Source organism: Mytilus galloprovincialis, chromosome 2, assembly GCF_965363235.1.
Source record: "Mytilus galloprovincialis chromosome 2, xbMytGall1.hap1.1, whole genome shotgun sequence".
Lineage (NCBI taxonomy): Eukaryota > Metazoa > Mollusca > Bivalvia > Mytilida > Mytilidae > Mytilus > Mytilus galloprovincialis.
In genome coordinates, this window is record NC_134839.1 from 68,868,243 (window position 1) to 68,891,366 (window position 23,124).

General features: G+C 32.2%; 1 protein-coding gene across 1 annotated transcript; it reads left to right on the forward strand.

The window, feature by feature from the left end:
* Positions 1-6,182: 6,182 nt before the first annotated feature.
* Positions 6,183-19,301, forward strand: LOC143064242 (sperm-associated antigen 16 protein-like). Its single transcript, XM_076236929.1, has 16 exons — positions 6,183-6,287; positions 8,153-8,230; positions 8,604-8,671; positions 9,344-9,468; positions 9,979-10,116; positions 10,717-10,824; positions 11,220-11,407; positions 12,095-12,231; positions 12,563-12,696; positions 13,463-13,606; positions 13,974-14,074; positions 14,436-14,647; positions 15,516-15,581; positions 16,769-16,895; positions 18,286-18,350; positions 18,833-19,301. Exons 1-16 carry the CDS (start codon positions 6,239-6,241, stop codon positions 18,941-18,943), a joined length of 1,851 nt encoding a protein of 616 aa, XP_076093044.1. The 5' UTR covers positions 6,183-6,238; the 3' UTR covers positions 18,944-19,301.
* Positions 19,302-23,124: the final 3,823 nt, after the last annotated feature.

Below are 23,124 nucleotides of genomic sequence, written 5' to 3' on the forward strand. Positions count from 1 at the left end.
TATTCTAGTAAGTTGTATTGCTGTTGTGTGGTATGTTCCTTCTTGCTCTTTTACTTGTCAATAGTATTGCTGGTATGAGGTATGTTCCTTCTTGCTCTTATTCTTGTCAGTAGTATTGCTGGAATGTGGTATGTTCCTTCTTTGTCTTATTCTTGTCAGTTGTATTGCTGTTATATGGTATGTTCCTTCAGTTGCCCTTATTCTTGTCGTTAGTATTGCTGGTATGTGGTACGTTCCGTCCTGTTCTTATTCTTGTCAGTTGTATTGCTGGTATGTGGTATATACCTTTTTGCTCTTATTCTTTTCATTAGTTTTGCTGGTACGTGGTATGTTCCTTATTGCTATTATTCTTTACAGTAGTATTGCTGGTATGTGCTATATTCCTATTTGCTCTTATTCATGTCAGTAGAATTGCTGGTATGTGGTGTGTTTCTTCTTACTCTTCTGGTTAGTAGTATGTATTGCTAGTATGTAGTGTATTCCTTCTTGCTCTTCTTGTCAGTAGTATTGCTGGTATGTGGTGTGTTTCTTCTTGCTCTTCTGGTCGGTAGTGTTGCTGGTATGTGGTGTCTTCCTTCTTGCTCTTATTCTTGTCAGTAGTATTGCTGGTATGTGGTGTCTTCCTTCTTGCTCTTATTCTTATCAGTTATATAGCTAGTATATTGTGTGTTCCTTTCTTACACTTATTCTTGTCAGTAGTATTGCTGGTATGTGGAATGTTCCTTCTTGCTCTTATTCTTGTTAGTATAATTGCTAGTATTTGTTGTGTTCCTTCCATGCACTTATTCTTGTCAGTAGTATTGCTGGTATATGTTGTGTTCCTTCTTGTTCCTATTCTTATCAGTAGAATTGCTGGTATGTCGTGTGTCCTACTTGCTCTTATTCTTGTCAGTTGTATTGCTGGTATGTGGTATATACCTTTTTACTCTTATTCTTTTCAGTAGTTTTGCTAGTATGTGGTATTTTCCTTCTTGCTCTTATTCTTGTCAGTGGTTTTGGTGGTATGTCGTGTGTTCCTACTTGCTCTTATTCTTGTCAGTAGTATTGCTGTCATGTGGTATGTTCCTTCTTCTTGTTCTTGTCAGGAGTATTGCTGTTGTGGTATGTTGCTTTTTGCTCTTATTCTTGTCAGTAGTATAGCTGGTATGTGGTGTGTTCCTTCTTGCTTTTCTGGTCAGTAGTATGTATTGCTGGTATGTGGTGTGTTCCTTCTTGCTCTTCTTGTCAGTAGTATTGCTGGTATGTGGTGTGTTTCTTCTTGCTCTTCTTGTCAGTAGTGTTTCTGGTATGTGGTGTCTTCCTTCTTGCTTTTATTCTTGTCAGTAGTATTGCAGGTACTACCTTCTTGCTCTAATTCTTGTCAGTTGTATTGCTAGTATATGGTGTGTTCTTTTCTTGCACTTATTCTTATGAGTAGTATTGCTGTTATATGGTGTGTTCCTTCTTGCTCTTATTCTTGTCATTAGTATTGCTGTTGTGGTATGTTGCTTTTTGCTCTTATTCTTGTCAGTAGTATAGCTGGTATGTGGTGTGTTCCTTCTTGCTCTTCTGGTCAGTAGTATGTATTGCTGGTATGTGGTGTGTTCCTTCTTGCTCTTCTTGTCAGTAGTATTGCTGGTATGTGGTGTGTTTCTTCTTGCTCTTCTTGTCAGTTGTATTGCTGGTATGTGGTACTACCTTCTTGCTCTAATTCTTGTCAGTTGTATTGCTAGTATATGGTGTGTTCCTTTCTTGCACTTATTCTTGTGAGTAGTATTGCTGGTATATGGTGTGTTCCTTCTTGCTCTTATTCTTGTCATTAGTATTGCTGGTATGTGATGTCTTCCTTCTTGCTCTTATTCTTGTGAGTTGCATTGGTGGTATGTCGTGTGTTCCTACTTGCTCTTATTCTTGTCAGTAGTATTGCTGTTATGTGGTATGTTCCTTCTTCTTATTATTCTTGTCAGTAGTATTGCTGTTGTGATATGTTCCTTTTTAGCTTACCTGGCCCGAAGGGCCAAGTGAGCTTTTCTAATCACTTGGTGTCCGGCGTCCGGCGTCGTCCGTCGTCGTCCGTCGTCCGTCGTCGTTAACTTTTACAAAAATCTTCTCCTCTGAAACTACTGGGCTAAATTTAACCAAACTTGGCCACAATCATCATTGGGGTATTTAGTTTAAAAAATGTGTCCTGTGACCCGGCCAACCAACCAAGATGGCCGCCATTTGTAAAACTAGAACATAGAGGTCAAATGCAGTTTTTGGCTTATAACTCAAAAGGCGAAGCATTTAGAGCAAATCTGACGAGGTTAAATTGTTAATCAGGTTAAGATCTATCTGCCCTGAAATTTTCAGATGAATCGGACAACCCGTTGTTAGGTTGCTGCCCCTGAATTGGTAATTTTAAGGAAAGTTTGCTGTTTTTGGTTATTATCTTGAATATTATTATAGATAAAGATAAACTGTAAACAGCAATAATGTTCAGCAAAGTAAGATTTACAAATAAGTTAACATGACCAAAATAGTCAGTTGACGCTTTTAGGAGTTATTGCCCTTTATAGTCAATTGTTAACCATTTTTCGTTAATCTTAGTAATCTTTTAGAAAAATCTTCTCCTCTGAAACTACTGGGCTAAATTTAACCAAACTTGGCCACAATCATCATTGGGGTATCTAGTTTAAAAAATGTGTCCTGTGACCCGGCCAACCAACCAAGATGGCCGCCATTGCTAAAAATAGAACATAGAGGTCAAATGCAGTTTTTGGCTTATAACTCAAAAAGCGAAGCATTTAGAGCAAATCTGACGAGGTTAAATTGTTAATCAGGTTAAGATCTATCTGCCCTGAAATTTTCAGATGAATCGGACAACCCGTTGTTAGGTTGCTGCCCCTGAATTGGTAATTTTAAGGAAAGTTTGCTGTTTTTGGTTATTATCTTGAATATTATTATAGATAAAGATAAACTGTAAACAGCAATAATGTTCAGCAAAGTAAGATTTACAAATAAGTGAACATGACCAAAATAGTCAGTTGACCCTTTTAGGAGTTATTGCCCTTTATAGTCAATTGTTAACCATTTTTCGTTAATCTTAGTAATCTTTTAGAAAAATCTTCTCCTCTGAAACTACTGGGCTAAATTTAACCAAACTTGGCCACAATCATCATTGGGGTATCTAGTTTAAAAAATGTGTCCTGTGACCCGGCCAACCAACCAAGATGGCCGCCATTGCTAAAAATAGAACATAGAGGTCAAATGCAGTTTTTGGCTTATAACTCAAAAGGCGAAGCATTTAGAGCAAATCTGACGAGGTTAAATTGTTAATCAGGTTAAGATCTATCTGCCCTGAAATTTTCAGATGAATCGGACAACCCTTTGTTAGGTTGCTGCCCCTGAATTGGTAATTTTTAGGAAAGTTTGCTGTTTTTGGTTATTATCTTGAATATTATTATAGATAAAGATAAACTGTAAACAGCAATAAAGTTCAGCAAAGTAAGATTTACAAATAAGTTAACATGACCAAAATAGTCAGTTGACCCTTTTAGGAGTTATTGCCCTTTATAGTCAATTTTTAACCATTTTTCGTTAATCTTAGTAATCTTTTAGAAAAATCTTCTCCTCTGAAACTACTGGGCCAAATTTAACCAAACTTGGCCATAATCATCATTGGGGTATCTAGTTTAAAAAATGTGTCCAGTGACTCGGCCAACCAACCAAGATGGCCGCCATGGCTAAAAATAGAACATAGGGGTAAAATGCAGTTTGTGGCTTATAACTCAAAAACCAAAGCATTTAGAGCAAATTTGACAGGGAGTGAAATTGTTTATCAGGTGAAGATCTGTCTGCCCTACAATTTTCAGATGAATCGAATAACCGGTTGTTAAGTTGCTGCCCCTGAATTATTATAGTTAGAGAGAAACTGTAAACAGCAATAATGTACAGCAAAGTAAGACCTAAAAATAAGTCAACATGACCAAAATGGTCAAATGACCCTCTAAGGAGTTATTGCCCTTTATAGTCAATTTTTAACAATTTTCATAAAATTTGTAAATTTTCACTAACATTTTCCACTGAAACTACTGGGCCAAGTTCATTATAGATAGAGATTATTGTAAGCAGCAAGAATGTTTAGTAAAGTAAGATCTACAAACACATCACCATTACCAAAACACAATTTTGTCATGTGTCCTTTGTTTAATATTCACATAGACCAAGGTGAGCGACATAGGCTCTTTAGAGCCTCTAGTTGGTCTTATTCTTGTCAGGAGTATTGCTGGTATGTGGTATGTTCCTTCTTGCTCTTATTCTTGTTAGTAGTATTGCTGTTATGTGGTATGTTCCTTGTTGCTCTTATTCTTGTCAGTAGTATTGCTGGTATGTGCTATGTTCCATCTTGCTCTGATTCTTGTCAGTAGTATTGCTGGAATGTTGTATGTTCCTTCTGGCTCATATTCTTGTCCGTAGTATTGCTGGTATGTGGTCTGTTCCTTCTTGCTCTTATTCTTGTCAGTAGTATTGCTGGTATGTGGTGTGTTCCTTCTTGCTCTTCTTGTCAGTAGTATTGCTGGTATGTGGTGTGTTCCTTCTTGCTCTTCTTGTCAGTAGTATTGCTGGTATGTGGTGTGTTCCTTCTTGCTCTTATTTTTGTCAGTAGTATTGCTGTTATGTTGTGTCTTCCTTTTTGCTCTTATTCTTGTCAGTAGTAATGCTGGTATGTGGTGTGTTCCTTTATGGTCTTATTCTTGTCAGTTGTATTGCTGGTATGTGGTATGTTCCTTCTCGCTCTTATTCTTGTCAGTAGTATTGGGTGGTGGTATGTGATATGTTCCTTCCTGTTCTTATTCTTGTCAGTTGTACTGCTGGTATGTGGTGTCTTCCTTCTTGCACTTTTTCTTGTCAGTTATATTGTTACAATGTGGCAATAACAAATCCCTAGTAAGAACATCACTAAAGTATGCTTACCCTTTTTTGGACTCTTACTTACAACAAGACATAGATAGCATTGAAAAAATTCAAAGGAGGAGTGCCTGTTTTGTAACTAATATATGCAGAAACACCTCAAGCATTGGTAACATGTTAAAAACACCCTCAATGACAGAAGAAAGGATTAATTTAAAGTAGTATAAATTAGAAACCAAAAAAAATACAATATCTATGAACAACAAATTATTTCCACAAAAAAACCAACCCAATACAAGACCTTCGTTGAAATTCAAAGTTTCCAAATTCCATCATGCAAAACACGTGCAGTGGGGAATAGAATTTTTTCCCCGAGAACAATACCCGACTAGAACAGACTACTAAACAATATAGCATCATTATTGCACATCAGAAGTCTCTTTCAAAACTTCAATCTCAAAACATCAATGTTAAATTTTGATATTCACATCAAACTAATTTAAAATTGTATTTATGTATTTTTCATTTTTTCCTCTATTTTTAATTTGTCCAAATTTATCTATGTCTTAGCTGTAAGTTATCCTCCTGTGACATAATCTTCAATTTGTTGAAGTAGGTCAGTATATGGTAGAAGAGGGGGGGGGGGGCAATAGGGGTCCGTTAACATGCTGACAACACCTCGATTTTGCCGGAAAAACCAGTTAACAAAAAATGCAAAAATGCTGATAACATTGGGTTGAAAACAGTTAACAAGTTAAATTTATCTCAGATAAAAGTTAACAACACCTTGAAAAGTCCCCCTTTCGAAGAAATATATGAAGTTGAAGCTGTGAAGTCACTGGGTATTAGGTTAATTACAATTTCTTGTAATTACAGGTAGTCATGGGTCAAAAAGGTGTCTGAGTATAATATTATAGGTCTAGTCCAATCTAATAAGTCCTGCATATGATCAATTATTAAAAAGAAAAAGGAAAGGTCAAATAAGTTGTAGCTTTCATAATATTTTAAATGAGTCTTACTTTTCTTTTTACCTCTTGTTATTGTAATCAGAGACATATAATACAATATTTATATGTCTCTGTTGTAATTTATAAACATTTTAAGAGATTGCTCTTTATATACCATTATAAATAATTTATTATTCTTATACTGCAAAGTACTACTAAGTAAATGAAAACAAATACTGGCAATTTATTTGAGATCAAGTCAATAACATCATTTATCATACTTATATTCGTCTAATAGTCCGAGTTAGTTATGGACCGATTTTGTTGTAGGGCGAGTTTGTAATGGGCCGAGTTACGGGGGAGTCTTTTATTTTAAAGGGTAGAAATGTGTAATCGTTGCTAAGCCAAATAAAACAAAAATGGCGGGTGTGTCGAATGGTCAAGAAACAGAAAAGTTTTACCTCCAGAGTATCCTTTCTGCATTTAATGATTTGAACATAGATTTATTTACGATGGCTGAACCCATAAAACTGTGTTTTTATAATAATTCACTTGACACATCAGTTATTTAGCAATTTAACATGTAAATTCACTGTTGACTGTTGTGTTGAATAAGTTTTAATCTTTAAAAATTGATATTAGCAGTATTACTATTACCTAGATTTAAACGTCCCATCACCTCTCCATTTTTATATTTTTTTTCAAAAAGTCAAATAACCCCCTGTTAGTTTTTTACGTCCATTTGTTAACTCATTTATGAAATTGAATGATTGAGAATGGAAACAGGGAATTTGTCAAACTGACAAAATGACTGAAAGAGACAACTACCGTGCCAAAAAGCGTTATCAGGGTTGTTAGCCCTGAGTTTATTCACTCAGAGAGTCCATAATTCGCCCTGGGATCGTTCTCGATCCCTACATTGTATTTAATAAGGGTATGGTGCAGTCCGGTGTATCCGTGCACCGAAGACTTGTGACTTCACTTCATTCAACTGATAAAACCAATTATTGGATAATATTGTGTGAACACATTCATAACATACTTTTATTTCATAAAATCTTCTGTTTGTATGGTTTCATCCTCTAAATATTTTGTAACATGTGTCCAAAATAAGGGAAATCCCTGTTCTGAGAGTTCCTCCAATGTCCGGTGATTTCATGCATGCCTTCCAAAAATAGCTTATTTTAAATAAAGGAAAGATTTTATACTGAGAAATATAGCTGAGTTTGAACTAAATACACTGCCAAGGATGCAGAGCAAATTTTTTTTCAATCTGATACAAGTTTGATTAAAAAAAAAAAAAAAATTATCTGATGTACATGTACATTTTGTATTTTATTTATGGAAATTGGCCAAATATGGCAAATCACAGGATTGCAGTTATAAATTAACACTTGAACTTATCAATTTTATTCTTTTTTATCCCTTCGGAAGGCTAAAACAATAACAAGAACTATTTTGTCTATGTTACTGTGTTGATATTACAAAATCAGCTAATGCGTGATATCACGGGCCGCACGTACATGTACACGGGGGACTCCACTGTATTTAAGTTTAATAAACTTATTCAAATATTTATATGATTCAAATTCTTGAAATCATGAAAACACATGGAATTATATAAAATTGATGGCTATTTTGGGGGCATTATTTGTTCATAATATTGATAATAATTTTCACTGATTGTTGTATGAATTGTCTTTGGTGGATTGATAATAATAGCAACATTTTGTTTTGATAAACTTGTCAGCTTAGAATGAGTAAAAGCAATGATGTACAAATTGTAAATTGTGTTGAGGTTACTAGGGTCCACCCTCACAGTTTTGAGCAAGATTAAATTTTGTCATACCTTGATTCTTGGCTATGACAAGTGACAGCTGAGGCAATATATTAGGCAGTTTGTTCTGGTCCTTTTGACAGTGTTTAGGAAAAAATAAACCCTTACAATATTCTTTTAATTTGGAATTTTGAAATCAATTGCCTATTATTATTTATGTATACCGTGCAGAGATAGATTTCTTTATTTGTTTTGAATGTTTATTTTTTAAAGTAGCACACATTTCTTTGGTTAGAAATGTGCTTATATTAGTTTTCCTAGGTCAGCTAAAAAATAATATTTAAGTGCATATAATCATGGCCGAGTTAATGACATACATTAATGTACATGTAACTTAAGTCACATAATTAAGTCAGTACCTGTTTGTTTTGCATTTTTGTTTTACTTGAATTTCAAGATACAAATATGTAGCTTCATTTTGTGAATTGCTGCTTTTACTTATAAAGCAAATTTGATTATGTTCATGCATATTTATCTTCCTTAACTCCATCATCAGAGGAACAGTTGACAGTAGACTCAGATGATGAGTATGAGTACGAAGAAGTACCTGTGGATGAAGATTTTATTACTGCCGGTAAGTACTTTGTTGATGTTTCTATTGTTCATGAGTAAGTAACAAACTACAATTACAGTTACTAAGAAAAGGAAATATGAGTGGAAAACTTATATGTAATCATTTTTATTTAAATGAAAAGAGGTCACAGTACCACACTCACACACACAATTGCAAATTCAATATACTGTGCATGTCTTGTAAAAAATTTGATTAATGCAGCAATTATAGAAATATTTTAAACTCATAATGATTTCATTTAGATCAAAGAAGAAAACTCTAGGTATGCAGTAAAATCATATTCTCATTATCATAAATAATTGAGTTCAACATGTTTGTCTGTTCTTCATCTCTTTTTTACAATTATTTGTCTTTTTCCCCCCATTTTATATAGATTTGGATGAAGACTTAGATCTTGCAGTGAGAACTATCAGGGAAGCAGAGGAAGAAAAAGATGCAACTGTAATTTGATTTATACATGTAGTAATTTAGAAAATACTTAGAAAATGCAAATAAAGTAAAAATTCTTTTTTAACCTGTTCTCCCAGTCCCATATAAACGTTTCAACTTCTTGGACTCTATCATTTAAATCCTTTATTGCAATGATATGTAAACTTTGATTCGCTGTAGTATCACCTTTATAAAAATTTGTCAAAATGCTGAGTTGTCTAGATCTAATTGTATTAATCATGAGTAACAACAATATTATGGAAAGCAAATTTTGACTGCTGTAAGAGGCTGACAGATAGGAAAACAACAGAATACATAATTCAATTGCTTTATCCTAGCTGACAGATAGGAAAACAACAGAATACATAATTCAATTGCTTTATCCTAGCTGACAGATAGGAAAACAACAGAATACATAATTCAATTGCTTTATCCTAGCTGACAGATAGGAAAACAACAGAATACATAATTCAATTGCTTTATCAAACATTTTTTGTGTATTTTTATTTATTTCAACTTGAAATTGTCTTAAAATTGGGACTGTTTATGAACTTTCATGAAATGTACTCATCAATACATAGCTGTTTGTTTTTTATATGACTTAATTTAGCCAAGACATTTAGTGACCATAATACTTTTGGAATACACTTGTGTATAGAAGATAATTAGATCTATATTGTTTAGGTAAAGAAAGGAGAACTACCAAAACCCTCAGTCACAAGACGAGCTGAGGTAGTAGATGATTATGTGAGGAATTTTTTGGTAAGGATGGGAATGAATAGGACTCTGGACACATTTCAGACAGAATGGTGAGTTTTTATATTGTATTACTAATAAGCTGATTGTATTGATCATTGTCCAAAATATACTTTTACAAATAACAATGCCCACCTTATCAGATTGTATCAGTGTCCCTTATATAATATTAGATGAGGAATTCTAGATCTTGCTTGGTCACACTTACTAGTGACCGGAGTGAGCCCTGCTGTTTGGGTCAAGTTCACAGACTATGAATTTATAATACCTATAATGAATTGATATCCTTCTCTTGTCTTGTAATACTTGCATATTTCAAAGTTATATAATCCACACAATTGTTGCAAATTAGATGAGAAGAGAAAGACCAGCTAAAGTTCTTAGTATGAAAATTTTGACAGATCAGAACCTAAGGGGGTCTCAAGAATAGAAATATTGTCAGTTGTTTTTTTCTCATTCTGGCTTAAAGGCCAATGTTAAGATACATTTGTACCTCTGCATAAATTTTTAAATTATAGAACGTTTTGTTAAAATCTTTATTGTGTTTAACAAATTTTATATAGGTATGAGCTGCAACAGAGAGGATCACTTCATGCTGAAGATATTGGTGTTGTCCCTGATATGTATGGCAGAAATCAGGAATTAGATAACGAAGTTAAATTCCTCAAGAGAGAAGTAGAAAAATACAGAGACGCAGCTATGTAAGTTTTCAACACTTTATAATAATCTATATTAGAGAGGTAAAATTTATGGAAACCAAAGCCTAGTTACTTGACAGTTTCAGAAGAGGCCATTTTGATTTCAGAAAGTACCTGAAGTCTAAAATTGTTTTTAAAAACAGAAAAAAATATTTGAAAAAAATTCCATTAATTTGTTGTTTTGTATGGCTTGTGTATAGTAGAAGATGGCTATTGTGTTTTGCAGTCTGTGGATCCTTTGGTCTGCCCTTTGGTTCAATCATTCCCCATTCATCCTGTGCAATGTTTTAATTTGGTTGAAGGAAGTTTTGAGATACATTGACAAGACACTTTTCATGATCATTATGAAGTAAACTGACTAATGTCTACCGCAATTCCAATTAATGAATTTGACCCAGATTTCATGATTCACTGATCATTGCAATGTGATAGACTAGTTCAAGCACTGCAGGACATTCAAAACTATGTTTTAAGGTATTTTAAAAGATTAGCAATGGAATTTCAGTAAACTTTTCCTATCCTTCAGTTTGTGTAAACGTATATTAGTAATAAGTTACTGAATTGAGGTAATGCTTGTTGTTCACTTTTCTTTAATATTTACAGGAATGCAAAAGAAACATACGTTAAAATTAGAAAAGAGAGAGACTACCATAGAATGCACCACAAAAGAGTTGTGCAGGAGAAGAATAAGCTTATAAATGATATCAAAAGGTATAGTATTCAGTATTGGGTTATTTTTTTTCAGTCCAAAAGGTACTGTTTGGAACTGTAATGTCATGTTTTAAAAATGGTTACAACATTCCTATCATAAGTTACTAACGATATGATTAATCTAAATCTGGGAAAGAGGTTTTGCCAAATAATATGTGACTTATCTGGTCTGTTAAAACTTAGGCAAACTTAAGTCAGAGGTTGGTCAGATATAACATTTTTCTGGAATTACTGCAAAGACCATCTTACATAAACATTATTTATACAAACTTTTCTCTCTTTGTTAAAAAAGATTGAAACTTTGTCCACTAAAAATTTATAAAAGCTGAAGCTTCAGAAATCAATATGATAATATACACAATGCTTTTAAAATGTAAATTATCTTTGAATTTTAGATTAAAGAGACATTATCAGCAGTATGAGCCTACATTACAGCAGTTGAAGAAGAAATATGAAGTTGCCATGAAAGAGAAAATGCTGTCCAAATTGGAAAAAGACAGAGCTGTTGGTCAAGTTTCTGGATTACAAAATACATTGAAAAGTATGGAGTCCTTCAAAGGCGGGTCTGCTAAACTGTCTCAAGGTAAATCTTTAATCAAAATATTTTGTTTCCATGTTCTGTAAATGCTATAAAAAGATTATGTTTCAAATATAGAATTATTATTTTTCCTTTTACTACAGTTTTTATCAAGCCATAACAAAAATGAATGTGTTTCAAACAATATACAATATGGTTTGATTTTTTTTTATTTAACACTAAGATCATAAAAATGTATTAAAGAATATTTTATCAACATTAATAAAAGATATGCATTGGACACATTCCCCATTTCCTTTCTCAATTTTAACACATATGAGGAGGTTTTTCATTTTGATACTTAGCAACAGGTGAATGTGTAATATATTACATGTATAAGAGAAAAACAGAAATTTATCATATTTCAAATAAATAATTGTGTATTTGAGGAAAAACAACACCTCAAAAGAGTTTTAAATTCAGCTTTTTGAGTTGCATATAGACAAAAGAAATTCAGTCAATGTCTTTGACACAGCAACCCAACAACAATAACAAACATCTATGCAATGAACTTCACAATATCTTTGGTAGATAGTTGTCTCATTGGCAATCATACCACATTTCTTTATTTTTATAATAACTGTACATTCATTGACAGGATAACTTCTAATGATGCCAATACTTTCATCTCAATTTCTATTACTTTTGCTACATGCAACTCATAGGTGTACAGCAACATAATTTCTATTTAAGGTCCTACTACCAGCACTAGAAGGGGTGTATACCAGACTGACAGTGAAGGTAGAGGGCCAACACAAAGAACTTTAGCAATGGAAAGAGAAATGTGTGATGTAGGAAATGAGCCAGGTGATTTTAAAAGATATCCAAATGTAAGTTATATCTATTAATCGATATACTGACATTAATTAAATTACTACTTATATAATTATTCATTGTTTTAAATACTTTCTTGAAAAGATCAGAAAATATTCCAAAACTGCTGGTTTCTTAAAAGATATAAAACCTTTTAAATATTATACTAGATACATTTGAGTACTAGAAAATGATAAATTAAAAACTAAAATGTGCAGCAAAAACAACTATATACATTTATCTCTGTTAAAAATTGCCTGATTGGTTGATGGTATTAAGATTTTGAGAGTAAAATTGTATTTTTCTATGATAAATTTGATTATCCTTTCATATGATTTTGATATTTAGGATACTGAGTTTCCAGTGGATACAGGAATTAATCCACAGCTGGCAAATGTGAAACGTACCAGCAGTCATCTGTCAAGAACAGGAGGATTTAGACTATCAAATACATTTCAAGCTCATTCCCATCCAGTCAGCTGGTATGTATTTTCTTGTTTTGATTAAAGGTATCTCCGACTAGCCTGCATTCAGTATCTTATTAAAAACATCTGACAGTTATCTTCAATTTGCCTGATTTTTGAATGTTATTAAAAAATTTGACAGTTATCTCCCATTTACTTGAATTCTGTATGTTCCTAAAAACATTTGACAGTTATCTCCAATTTGCCTGATTTCTTTATGTTATTAGAAACCTTTGACAATTATCTCCAATTTGACTGATTTCTTTATGTTATTAAAAACCTTTGACAATTATCTCCAATTTGTCTGATTTCTTTATGTAATAAGAAACCTTCAACAGTTATCTCCCATTTACATGAATTCTGTATGTTCCTAAAAACATTTGACAGTTATCTCCCATTTGCATGAATTCTATATAATTTTACAAACATTTGACAATCATCTCCCATTTGCCTGAGTGTTCTTTAAAAAAAACAATTGACAGTTATTTCCCATTTGTTAGTATTTTGTTTGTTATTTAAAATCTATAACAGTTATCTCCTATTTGCAGCAATTCTGTATGTTCTTAAAAATATTTGACAGAACTTTCTATCCAGTTGGATTGTTGATATTTTTTTTGTATCTGATTTATATTACATCTGGCTTATGTTGTGATTTTAGTAAGTAACATTGATAAAACACTAAAGTATTTGCATTTAGGTTTTTTATTCACCCTGAATGTTTTGATTTTAAATACTAATACCCTTAGTTTACCTGGTAAGTCTTAGAATTTATTTTTATTTTTAGTGTAAAACTACATCCACGTAAACCAATTTTGGCCACTACAAGTGATGACCACCACTGGAAGATGTGGTCAGTACCTAGTGGAGAAATTATAATGACTGGAGAGGGACATACTGATTGGGTTTCTGGCTGTGATTTCCATCCTTCGTAAGTAAATAATTTGTTGACATTATACAAACATTTGTTATTAATTGTAATGTAGAAAATGTAGAAATGGAAGGAACTGAACTATTTGGTTTGAGCAACTGATGATAAATTTGTCACATCTCAGCAATAGGAAATTACCTTTGAGGGGAAAGATAAAGAACATTGTATGCTACAATGTAGACTTAAATTAACTAGCTAAAATTCTGTCTGTAATGAAAAACAGAAACATAGTATGCTGTCATGCTATTTTGCATAAAACACTTTAATATGCAGTTTAACATCTAAACAAATGTTTGTTGATAATTTTTATGGCATATTACAATTAAGATATGATACAACCATTTACTATCTTTCTTTTATATTTCAGTGGGTCTAAGCTGGCTACATCAAGTGGTGATACAACAGTCAAAGTGTGGGATTTCTCTAAAGCAGAATGTGTACATACATTTACTGACCATACACATGCAGGTACAACCTATTATGGGAGACAGTTTTAATGCATATCTGTATTTTAATATCATTTTATTTTCTAACTATTCCTGTAATTGAAATAAATTTATTAAATGTGTTATGCCATCTTAAATTTAAAAATTGTCGAAATGTTTAAAGATCATATCTACAAATTCATAAAATAGACAAGGAGTAGCTCCTTTAAATAATTATTTTAACATTATATGAAGGTTAAAAACAAATACTACCCTGTATTCATTCTGTTATATTTGATTGAAGTTGATCAAAGTAGTCCATGTGCATTGTAGTAATATTTGGAATGATTTAAATATCTCATTGAAACTTTAAAAAATATATATTATTTTTATTCTTTTGTTAGTTTGGGGCTCTACATGGCATACATGTGGTGACTTCTTAGCTTCCTGTTCAATGGATATGACAGCCAAAGTGTGGGATCTAAACAGTTTACGTTGTCGTTACACACTCAGAGGACACACAGATTCAGTTAACAGTATAGAATTCCTGCCTTACTCCAACACACTATTAACCTGCTCAGCTGATAAAACGATATCATTATGGGATGCTAGAACTGTGAGTTATTATTGTAGGCTATATTTAAGCTGAAACTTGTAAACATCAGATCATTATAAGATCTTCTGTATGCATTTTTCTACTTCTTGTGGTCAGGAATTGAAGTCAGTATTAAGTAATTTGATAACTCAGCTTATTTAAAATGCATTTAAGGCAGTTGATGTCTAGTAATGCTGCAACTGGGTCCAGGGCACACTGGCTATTCTAGCCCTGAAATCATCTAGTGTTGGTATGGCTACTATGTAGTCTCTTACAAAGGTGGGTCCTTTAACAGTAATGTATACTAGTTAAGGGAATTGGATTCCACAGTCAACTCAGCAAGCTTAGAAAAATGACAATGATCAACATAAATTAATGGACTTCTAGCAGTGTTCTGATTGTTTATTATAAAAATCCTCTTGCTTGGGTTTATTTGTAGATTTCTTATAATTTCAAATTCAATGAGTCTGGAAATGCACAATTCCATCTATACTGGGAGATTTTGCCCCTTATCACTTGAAATTTTCTTAGGAGTCTTAAAACACCAGAATTATGACCTATCATATCTATTTTCAATAAAAGTAAAATGAAAAAATTATGAAATTGATATTATTTAAAAGATAAAATTCAAGTATAAAAATGGAAAAAAAAACATTGAATATACACTTTTACATTTTTTCAACTAAAAAAAATAAAAGAACTAAAATTCAAATTGTTTAAACTTAAAATATTACTAAAGAAGAAATAATGATGATGAACTTTGTTAATACTTAAATCACTGCTTATCCATCAATAGTGTCACTAATTCAGTTATATTGCAGTAAGTAACATTTTTTTTAAATGTTGATAGCTAAAATTTTATCATTTTGTTTATTTTTTATTTTAACAGGGATTATGTGCTCAGACATTCTATGGACATATGCACTCTGTGAACTTTTCAACATTTAATTTGAGGGTAAGTAGCTATATATATATAGTTTCTAAAGAACAACTAGCTCCATTTTAATCTGCAATAGAAGTCACATAGACATAGTAGAGAAATACCACTAAAGAATCCAACCTGTGCTGGCTTATTTTCTGCAATTGGTTAGCTTTTATTTTGAAGGTTCTTTTTCAATTTAAAGAAAGTCTTCAAAATAAAACATTGATTAAAATTGAGAAAGGAAATGGGGAATGTGTCAAAGCGACAACCCGACCATAGAGCAAACTACAGCCGGAGGCCACCAATGGGTCTTCAATGTAGCGAGAGAAACTCCCGCACCCGTAGGTGTCCTTCAGCTGGCCCCTTAAAAAATATGTATACTAGTACAGTGATAATGGACGTCATACTAAACTCTGAATTATACACAAGAAACTAAAATTAAAAATCATACAAGACTAACAAAGGCCAGAGGCTCCTGACTTGGGACAGGCGCAAAATTGCGGCGGGGTTAAACATGTTTATGAGATCTCAACCCTCCCCTATACCTCTAGACAATGTAGAAAAGTAAACACATAACAATACGCACATTAAAATTCAGTTCAAGAGAAGTCCGAGTCCGATGTCAGAAGATGTCAATTACTGACAAAAGAAAATAAATAAAATGACAATAATACATAAATAACAACAGACTACTAGCAGTTAACTGACATGCCAGCTCCAGACCTCAATTAAACTGATTGGAAGATTATGTCTTCATCATTTGAATATCAGGCACAATCCCTCCCGTTTGGGGTTTAGTATCATACTATCATAAAATATATGAGAAGAACATAACCCTTGTCATACCAGCAAATGTTTTTTAAATAAATGTGTTTAGTTCCGATGCGAAGACCCTATATGTGAATCAATATTTAAGCCAAATTATGCAATCTTTAATGTCCTGACAACAGTATCGTAACTATATCCCTTCTTAATAAGTCTGTCTAAAGGTTTTGTAAGCTTTTGAGGTGAATACTGACATTTTTGTGCTTTGTAAAGAATATTACCATAAAAGATTGGATGTGAAATACCTGAACGTATTAGTTTGGTTAATTAACAGTCAGTGTTTGTCTTATTTGAATTATTCATAATTGTTCAATCATTTAATTGCTGATAAAATTATGTAAAATTAGATTTTTAGAACAATTACTCCAGCATTAAAGTTATTTGTTTGTTTGCAGGGTGATACTGTTGGATCATGTGATTCTTATGGTGTAGTAAAATTATGGGATGTTAGAGCAAATGCACCAATGATAAGCCTGGACGTTGGACCACATCCAAGTAACAGATTAGCATTTGATCCCACAGGTTTGTGTTAGATTTTATTTCATAAAAACAGAGTCAAGATATATTACTCATCACTTGAAAACATTGAACATTTTGTAATACTGTAAATTCAGAAATGATTGCCAAAAATCTGTCAGGGTTATAATCGCAATAATTTTAAACTCCAATTTTGAATTTTTTTTATAAGAATTAAACAGCATTTTTCTCAATATCGCAAAAATTAAAATTTCAAAAATCACAATTTAGTCTAAAATGAAAAATGGCATAACAAATGCATGCAATATTTTCTGAATTTACAGTACTGAATCAAATATTTCTAGGTTTTGAATACATGGGAGATATAGGTTATTGTTGGAGACATTTTCTCATATAATATTATTCAAAATATTAATTGTATTTTAAAACAATGGATGTTTGTACAAAAAAAAAAACGCTTAGTAGAGCAGAATATTTCTACAGGGAATATCTGTTCATGCAGTAAATAACAGATCACAACCATAACAAAAATAATAAAATAAGTAGGTATTCTAAATAGATAAATTTATAGCAGTGGGCAGAATTACAAAGCAAATTCTGGTATTTCAAGTCATTAAATATGAATATCCCTATTCTTCTTTAAAATAATCTATGTTTTTATTCTCCAATATATGATGATGTTTTCTTGTGATCTATGTTTTTGTACTCCAATCAATCAAAAATATATTGTGTTAGTTAGTCTTTTCATGTATGTATCAATAATATTCAAAGTTGAATAATTGATTTTTTAAAGGAAATTTTACTTTGATTTGTTTATATGAAGAAATATGCAATCTTATTGGACTTGAATTATTCAATTGAGAATTTGACTATTTTGAGTACATATAAAAAAGAAGATGTGGTATGATTGCCAATGAGACAACTATCCACATAAGACCAAAATGATACAGACTTTAACAACTATAGGTCACCGTACAGCCTTCAACAATGAGCAAAGCCCATACCGCATAGTCAGCTATAATAGGCCCCGATAAGACAATGTAAAACAATTCAAACGAGAAAACTAACGGCCTTATTTATGTAAAAAAATGAATGAAAAACAAATATGTAACACATAAACAAACGACAACCACTGAATTACAGGCTCCTGACTTGGGACAGGCACATACATAAATAATGTGGCGGGGTTAAACATGTTAGCGGGATCCCAACCCTCCCCTAACCTGGGACAGTGGTATAACAGTACAACATAAGAACGAACTATAAAAATCAGTTGAAAAAGGCTTAACTCATCAGATGGACAAAAATATGTACATTTTGTTTAAACTGATAAATCAATATTTACCCAATATTCAATTTCATAAAGAATGTTAAGTTATCTGTCAAATACAGTTCCTATTCCCTTATTAATTATTGAAATCTTCCAATACAATAGGTACAGTGGTAGCAGTAGCCAGCAACGATAGTACTGTGAAAATGTATGAGGTTGCCTCTGGAAAGGTATGTACTTAGTTTATAAAATCTTTTTTAATCAGATAATGCTCGTGTTTTTCATATGTTGTTTAGTGATGAGAAAAACTTGTTCTTAACTAAACTTGCTTATGTTTAAAATACCAAGTTTTGATGCAATTACGAGTAGACCTTGATTTAGTTTAAACATATTTTATTTTTCAAATGACAAATGGATCAGACACATTTTTAATTTGAAGGTCAATTGGTATAAAATACTCTCAGCAATTGATTGGGCAAAAAGAAAGAATTCACTTGTGCCTTTGTAACAAAGCTAACTTGAATGATCCATAAGTCATTTATGGTACATATAATATATTAAATCAGTCGCAAATGGCGAAAGTAAATCCATATCATCAGAACTTTAAACATTTGTATAAGATGAAAAGTTATGTTTTGTATACAAGTGTACACAAATTTTGTAGTCTTAATTAGAATGAGACATTTGAGTTTACTTTATTTTAATTTTACAGGTTTCATCACTAGTGGGACATGAAGATGCAGTACAATGTCTGGCCTTTGACCAGAATGGAGAATATTTAATATCTGGTGGTAGTGATTGTACAGTCAGGATCTGGTCCTGAACCTTGCAGTAATTGACATTAGTTATTCTGTCATTTTGTCAGTAAATTAGGCCAAATATAGAAGGAAATGTGAATTGATAAGAATGAATAACTCATGAATTTTGAAAGATTTGTTGAAAAAGATTTTAACTGTAGTTGTATAAACTATTTCAAAGACAGCATGTCTCTATTTATTTGTTACTTTTTTATCTTCCTGTAAGAATCGATATTATGTGATATTTTATATGTATTTTCAAGATCTAATTTTTTTTACATGAAGAAAAAATGAGCTTGCACATATTTATTTAACTTAAACTAAAAAATATGTTTGAATTTAAGTACTTTTGTTTATATTCAAAAAATTTATACCAGACTTTTATATGTGTTTTTTTATTTTTCCTTTAATGCGAGTAAGTCATTAAATTAGTCACCACAGTTTTAGATGAGAATGCACAAATACAATCCAATACTAGTTTGTTCCCTTTTACTGCAATAGATAGTCTTAATATGACCTAGTGAGTACACACATCAAAATGTAGTGAGGGGATTATTCTATGATCCTTTTTGTCAGTTTCAAGCAATTTACATATGATATTTGATCAGATATTAAATTTACATTGATGATGTGCTGTGTATTACCAGAAAATAATTCTACAAAAAACTACTGAAGTCACAGGAAGTGGTTATGAATCTGTAAATTTAATAATTTTTGACCAGATTTTCAACGAAAATGTCGGTTATTAAATTTGTGGATGTATATTGGGCGGGCTTGCGGCTCATCTGGAGGGCGGCGCCAAATGTTGTCTGTGCATTTACCTCTGAACTACTCAACCAAAGTGTTTAAAGTTTTAATTTGTTGTTACTGATGACAAAATGGAGGTCAAGTTCAATAATTGCGATTTTCACTTTTTCGTATCAGGAGTTACAGTTCTTGAAACATTGAAAAATGGTGTTTCCAGTCATGTCATTGATTTACTCATGAACCATTCAAGAAAAGCTTTTCGAATTTTAATATGTTGTTCCTGATGACAAAAATTGAAAATGGAGGTCAAGTTCAATAATAGCGATTTTCACTTTTCCTGTTCTGGAGTTAAAATTCTTGATAGATTGAAAAATGGTGTTTCCAGTCATGTCATTGCATTTACTCATGAACCATTCAACCAAAGCTTTTCAAATTTAAAAATGTTGTCATATACTGATGACAAAATGGAGGTCAAATTAGATATTGACGATTTTGACTTTCACCGTTCTGGAGTTATGGTTCTTGTGATATTGAAAAATGCCAGGACACAAATATTAATAAAACTGCTTTTCTGTTGCTCTGACATCCTCTTGTTTGTTATTCCTACAATTATTTATAAACTTGTATTTATTTAATAGATTGCTTTTTTCTTCTTCTTCTAAAGCAATGTTTGATTTTAAGGTCACAATGCAAAATGAACCAATATTTATCTTACCCAGGGTTACAAGCATTTTGTTTATCTTTTTCCTTTCAATGAAACTGGACATAATTGTTTTTTTCCTTTGATTCTTTTTGTTGTGTCTTCTTATACAGTTGTGTTCTTTTACCATAGTCTTTTAAAATGGGCTTTGTTATTTTCAATGTTAGTACATGACATGAAGACAATATCTTGTGTATCATTTGGCATCAATTTTAACCTTAATTTCAACTAAATATGTTGAAGGTAAACAGAGAAAAAAAATCTGAGACAAATGTCTGTTATTTTAGGTTAAACGAATGCATCAGGTACCTTACTTTTTTTATTCTGACAAAAGCTTTTCATGTTCACTGATTTAACAACATATCAGCCAATGAGCTTCACTGTGACTTTACGATGAAAAACAATAATAAAACTAAAAGAAATATTCCTATTTTAGTTTGAGCAGGATAAAAATTTATGTTAAACTAGAGGTGGTGAAAATGAGTGAAATGTCATTTTGACCCTTTAACAAATACGGATAATAACGAAAATATTCTATGAGTCACATAACAACAATGATTTAACATTTCTAATCAATCAAAATATTTAAAAAAAATATATATCGAATTTACGACAAATACTTTTGTAATTCATGCGTGAAATTATGTGCAGTCGAATAGTCCTGAGCCACCTTAATTGTTGAGTAATCTTTTGATCTTGTCTTGCTTACACTTTTTGTATTGTAACTTTCTTTCTTTCTATTGTAGTATATACGATAAAAGGCAAACATGAATAAAATTGGTAAAGTTCATCATTTAAGGGCAATAACTTCTATAAGAAGTAATCTTAAAGTTTTGTTTTAAATGAAGAGTTACGGTAGATCTCAACATTTTTGCTACTTTTAGATTTTCTCATTCTACATCATTTCAAGATAATATACAAAACTGCATTATTCCTTTATGTTCTATTCATTGATTGCAATGGCGGCTATGTTGGTTGGCAGACAGTTCTTTTCAAACTAAGATTTCACCATGATGATTATGGTCAAGTTTGGTTTTAATAGGCCCAGTTGTAAATGATTTTTGTAAAGTAAACTGGTCAGTTGTGCTAAAAAAGAACAGTGCATTCATTGATGTTTTTCATCCCAAAGTCACAATGAGGCTGGGCAATAAGAAATAAAAGCTCCAATTTCAACACAACCCTTAGGAATATTTTAGGTAAAATTTCTTAAATTTAAGCACACAAATAGGTATAATGTTAAAAAAGTAACAGCCCAAGACAGGCAAAGAAATCTAGCATATGCTGTCATAATATGACAAATTCAATTTAGTCAAAAATGATATAGTTATTTAGACAACCACTTCCAGGACCAATTAGACATTTGATAGAATCAGTTTATGCATAAGGCAAATAGTTCACATGGAGAGACAGCAAAATGATTTCGAGATATGTCACTTATAAATAGTTTATAAATGTTATAACCTGACAAATTATGTATGCTTTCAGAATTGAAATGATTTTTGGCTCATCTGGCACAAAGGGCCAAGTGAGTTTTCTCATCACTTGTCGTCCGCTAACTTTTACAAAAATCTTATCTTAAACTGCTGAACCAAATATAACCAAACTTTTCCACAATCATCAATTGGGTATATAGTTTAAAAATATGTTCACTGACCCTTATTATAAGTAAAAGGATAACTATATTTGGTATATTATATCCTTGCAAAGTCTACATGTCCTTCAGACAGGTTTCAACCAACATCGACAAGTCTTCGAATTCAAGTCTCAGATATGGCAAGCCGTTTTACTATTTATTAGAATTTCAAGATATCTCCTATAATATATAAGATATCTCCTTTAATATATAAGATATCTTATATAATTTCAATTTTATAAGATATCTCATATATTATATAATATCATTAATTCGTATATTTTAACAAATTTGATTCGTTTATGCCCGCGTCACACTGTCCCGATTTTTATGCCGATGGCAACACGATTATGGAAATTTTCAAAATCGGGACTGATCGTATCCAGATCGGGCTATTCGTAGTGCCATCTTTAACCATCGTAGAACCATCGGCCACTTTTTCTAGCCTTCGGGGACAACTTCGGGAAGGGTTCTAAATTTTTTAACATGTTAAAAAATTCCCGAAGGTGCGTCCGATGTTGAGGGTTCGTATTCAGTTCGTATCACCATCCTCACCATCGTAATGTCACCGGGAATGCATCTTTGAACATCGTATTGCATTCGTGTTTCCATCGTTTCCATCGGGCAGTTTTGACATTACGATGTCTACACGAATGAATCACGAAGCTACCCGAAGGTCTTACAATGGCAACACGACTTCGTAAAGACCTCGTAATCCCGTCGTGTTGCCATCGAATAAAAGTACGAAGGCGACAAGATGGAACTACGACGGCAATGAGTTCAGCTAAATGCAAGTTAATTTTCGCACTAAAATACATTTAAAGTGCCATGCGCGATATGCACTGGTCAGTCTAATACGACATTTAAGAAAGACGTTCACAAAACATGGAGCTCATATCATATGATTCTATGAGAACAAGAAAGGCGACAACACGAATGTTTACTCCATAACCGTTTTGTTTTTTATATGTCATATTTTGCCGCATTTGTTGCTTTCCCCAACATCCTTCCTTTTGTCTATATTATTATGATATTCTCCTGGAAAGAGCTCTTTTTGAATAAAAGGGATCAACGAACCCATTATCTTACCTTTAAGATAGATCAGTAAATATGGGCATAATTATGGG

What these genes read in the sequence shown, in the direction of transcription:
- LOC143064242 (XM_076236929.1), top strand. Translation starts at nt 6,239, where the DNA reads ATGGCGGGTGTGTCGAATGGTCAAGAAACAGAAAAGTTTTACCTCCAG. An exon ending in AGAAAAGTTTTACCTCCAGA is followed by an intron (nt 6,288 to 8,152) that starts GTATCCTTTCTG and finishes CTCCATCATCAG; the next exon opens with AGGAACAGTTGACAGTAGAC. An exon ending in TTTCAACATTTAATTTGAGG is followed by an intron (nt 15,582 to 16,768) that starts GTAAGTAGCTAT and finishes GTTTGTTTGCAG; the next exon opens with GGTGATACTGTTGGATCATG.